We start from the raw sequence: 4,346 nt of genomic DNA on the forward strand, positions 1-4,346 counted from the left end.
TTAACCACTCGACCATGGACGCCCAACTTGGGGTATAAATGGCATCATGTATCTACCCACCTGTCTGGTTTGAGATCCAGTGAGATCATTTTGACTCTGGCTATTTTGGCTGTTTTCACTCTCATCTTCCTCCAGTAATTTTCTCTTGTCTTGTTGACTAGCATCACTAGTCTCGTCAGACTCCTGTATAGTAGTCAAACCTCCATCATCTGTTTCACTTACACCCCCTTCCTCTGTATCTATTATAGGTAATATGGCAGCTGAAATATACATTTTTACAGTACAAGAGCGATCAGTGATCACATTTGTCACCTGATGGTAGCTCATTCAGGACTTGTATTGAGGGGTGATTAAACAGTTTGTCCCCTATATGTTGCGGCTACTTTGTAGCATGTTGCTGCTACTGTGTAGCAGGGGACACAAAAATGATAAACATGCCGAAACGCCTTTTTTATTCAAGGGCTATAACTCAGCCAAAAAACATTCAACTGGAAAACCCATTAAATATGCTCAAGTATTTGAGGTACCCATCAATCCTGTAAAGTTTCAATACAGGTGCATAATAAGTAAAAGAAAAGTAGTTTTGACAAAACTTTAAAACATAAAATAAATAAAGGGCTATAACTCTGCCAAAAATCATTGAACTGGAAAATTCTTCATTAATTTACATGGGTTTATAATCCTTAGACAGCCTTCGGAAATATACATAATCCTACATTTTTGTACGCTACCAATACACAGCAAAGCCTGATTGCAAACCTGGATTACTCACCTGAGAAATTAAGGTCAAAAGGACAAAGTGGAGCCCCTTTTCACCCCAGAAGCACAATATGAAAACAATGGACAGCTTAATCTAAACAATTTTGTGTACTGTCACCAAGAAATTTTGTGAAAATTTATTTCAAAATTGAACAAGTGGTTTAGATGCTGTTTAGATGTTGTTTTCTAATTTTAGCTGTGACCGCCATTTTATTAAACAATTCAGCCTGTCACTAAGTGAGAGGTGAGCTAATAAAAAGATGACTGAAAAAGAGAAGGAAAACAAACATTGACCTGGCTGGGGATTGAACTGTCGACCTCGATACCCTAGGGCCGGGTTAATTTTGAACCTAGGGGTTTTATTTCAACAAACATAGTAGACATACACTAGAACATGTCTCATGCCAAATATCTAAGCTCTACCTCTTTTGGATTTTCACAATAAGATTTTTTAAATTTTAACTATATATTCATATAAGAAAAATAAATGACCCCTAGGGCCAGGTCAATTTTGACCCTAGGGCATTGATTTGAACAAACTTGGTGGACATACACTAGAAGATGTTTCATGCCAAATATCTTATCTAGATCTATAGCGCTTTTAGATTGTCAGAAGAAGATTTTTTAGTTTTTATTATATACAAATAAGGAAAATCAATGACCCCTTGGGGTGGGGTCAATTTTGACCCTAGAAGTTTTATTTGAACAAACTTGGTAGACATCTACTAGAACATGTTTCATGCCAAATATATAAGCTCTACCTCTTTTGGATTTTCACAAGAACATTTTTTAAAATTTTTACTATATACATATAAGGAATGTCAATGACCCCTGGGACGGGGCCAATTTTGACCCTAGGGCATTTATTTGAACAAACTTATTAGACATCCACAAGAAGATGTTTCATGCCAAATATCTAAGCTCTAGCTCTTTTGGTTTTTTACAAGAACATTTTTTTTAGATTTTTGTAAAAAATTCTTTCGGTTGCCATGGCAACCAGAGTTCTTTATGGAATTTAATTCTTTGAACAACTTTGGTAGAGCTTCATGCAAGGAACATCCCTACCAAGTTTCAACAAATTTGGCCAAGTGGTTAAGGAGGAGGAGTTGTTTAAAGAAATTGTTGATGCACGGACGAATGACTACGGACAATGGGCTATCACAAAAGCTCCAAGTTTTACAATTTTTTGTTTAAATTCATTTTCCATGGTTTACCTATATTGGGTTAAAATTCATTCTCTAAGTTTAACTATTTTGGAAACAAATTCCAAGGTTTATAATTTTGGTTTAAATTCATTGTCCAAGATATACCTATTTTGGGTTTAACCTTATTTTCCAAGGTTTACCTATTTGGGTTTAATGTTTACCTATTTCGGTTTAAATTTATTTCTAAGGTTTACCTATTTTGGGTTTAAATTCATTTTCTAAGTCTTCACATGCTTTACAAGCCTCCTCAAAACTTGTGATCATTTTTAATTTTGGTCTTACAGCTTCAAGTGTGTCTTGCATGAGATTTTCTACGTCAATTGGAAATGGTCGATTCTCATTCCATATTGGACAATGCTTCTTGTACCAGTAATATCTCTGTAATCACAATTTTTAAACAATTATCAACAAAAACTCCAAGTGAAATGTTATAATAAATAACTATGCTAGCATATAAAAAGGTCCGTTTGATCAAAGCTTATTTCAAGAAACTCTTACTCATTTATTTTTACTTCCTTATACTTTAAACATCAGTTATGAATTCAGCTATTACACAAGTTGTCAGTAAGTCAGCATCATCATACTGCATAATATGCTGATTTTATTCTGTAACATCGCACTTGTCCATGTTATAGAAATAATTCATTTATAATAAAAAAATTACCTGAAAGTAAACAAGAAAGCAGTCTAGTTTTTTCTTACTGGACCCTTTATCAAAATACTGTCCACATGTCTCTAATACAACACATACTGATCTGATCCTGAACAGATGATCTGGAGGATCTAATACTGATATCTCATTCTCTGTAATACATTCAAAATTACAATTATTGATATCAAATCTGGATTTGTATGTTATACATTCAAGTTACAATAATTGATATCAAATCTGGATTTGTATGTTACACATTCAAGCTACAATTATTGATATAAAATCTGGATTTGTATGTTACACATTCAAGTTACAATAATTGACATCAAATCTGGATTTGTATGTTACACATTCAAGCTACAATTATTGATATCAAATTATGGATTTTTATGTTACCATTCAAGTTAAAATTATTGATATCAAATTATGGATTTGTATGTTACACATTCTATATACAATTATTGATACCAATTTCGTATTTGTATGTACCATATTCAATGTACAATTATTGATATTCTATGCAACACATTCAATTTACAATTTTTGATATCAAATCTGATTTTCTATGTACACATTTAATTTACAATTATTGGTATCAAACCATTCAATATTACAATTATTGATATCAAAAACTAAGGTCTTTGTAATTTCTAATACATATCTCAATCTCTCAATATCATATCTATTGATATCAAGTAGAGGTTATTTGTTTGTTTTACATGTAAGATCGAAATATATTTCACAGAGTGAACATAAGATGTATATTAAATTTTAAAATAAAAAGACTGATGTTCACGAATGAGATATAATTTTATCTTACATATAAAACAAACAACTTTTTTCTATTTATTTCATGCATTTTAGGGTTTTTTTTTAATGATTTTTGCCACAATTCAACATGTACTTTCATTCATGATGTCATCAAATCATGACAACATTTCATTCATGTTGAAAAATAATTCTGTAAAATTCTACAAACCATGTTACACAGTTTTACAATAATTATTGCAGATATTCATATGCTTCCCATAATCAAGCACATTTTACTCACAATGTAGTGGAGTGTATTTCAAACCATATTTCAACTTATTTAAGATAATTATATTCTTTTCATCCACCATTAGATATAGTCTGGCCTACAGTGAAAATCATATTCTATAATTTCTGAATGAATTTTGAAAAAATAGTTTCACTGTCCACTGAAAAGCATCTAGTAAATAATGATTTCTTGGTTAACACATTCAATATTAAAAAATCACACAGACTTAATCAGCTGCCATTGTTAAATTTGAATGATTGGAATAATTTTGATGCAGTACTACAAAGAAGTAATTATTAGGATCAATATATTTTAACCTTAGTGCACAAATTGGTAAACACCTATTATAACATTATAGGTGTTAACCTATAACTGCACTAAGGTGATGATAATCTGAACTAACGTCCTAATACTTGAAACATTAAAAGATGATTAAATATACACAATGTCTCATGTATTATAAAAAAAAACAACTACAGTGCTGTTAAGAATTAAAATCATGTCTGTTTTCTGACTTACCTTGATTAGACACACCAAATGTAATGAATGAATAAAGTGTTTTGAAAATGACAGCAGATTCCACCATTCTGTAGTTATATAATTCACCAAGATATTTAGCACAGCTAACTCTTCTCTGGTTATACTTGGGATGGTTGATCTAAAATCACATTTTATTTGATCAAGTTTATAT

At 31.2% G+C, this 4,346-nt stretch overlaps 1 protein-coding gene across 1 annotated transcript; it reads right to left on the reverse strand.

Annotated features, from left to right (window-relative positions):
- On the reverse strand, positions 1-4,309 carry LOC132740506 (regulator of nonsense transcripts 2-like). The gene is made up of 4 exons (XM_060728421.1): positions 4,175-4,309; positions 2,629-2,768; positions 2,159-2,342; positions 1-260 (listed from the first exon to the last, which is right to left on the reverse strand). The coding sequence occupies exons 1-4, from the start codon at positions 4,239-4,241 to the stop codon at positions 1-3; spliced, it is 651 nt and encodes a 216-aa protein (XP_060584404.1). The 5' UTR covers positions 4,242-4,309.
- Between the last annotated feature and the right edge of the window lie 37 nt (positions 4,310-4,346).

The sequence above is a fragment of the Ruditapes philippinarum genome, unplaced genomic scaffold, assembly GCF_026571515.1.
Source record: "Ruditapes philippinarum isolate M1 unplaced genomic scaffold, ASM2657151v2 ctg11533_1_1_1_1, whole genome shotgun sequence".
NCBI classification, from domain to species: domain Eukaryota; kingdom Metazoa; phylum Mollusca; class Bivalvia; order Venerida; family Veneridae; genus Ruditapes; species Ruditapes philippinarum.

Coding starts and splice junctions, on each gene's coding strand:
- LOC132740506 (XM_060728421.1), bottom strand. CDS start 4,241: ATGGTGGAATCTGCTGTCATTTTCAAAACACTTTATTCATTCATTACA. Junction 2,769..4,174: donor ATTTGGTGTGTCTAATCAAG/GTAAGTCAGAAA, acceptor AATGTATTACAG/AGAATGAGATATCAGTATTA. Junction 261..2,158: donor TGAATTTAAACCCAAAATAG/GTAAACCTTAGA, acceptor TGTATATTTCAG/CTGCCATATTACCTATAATA.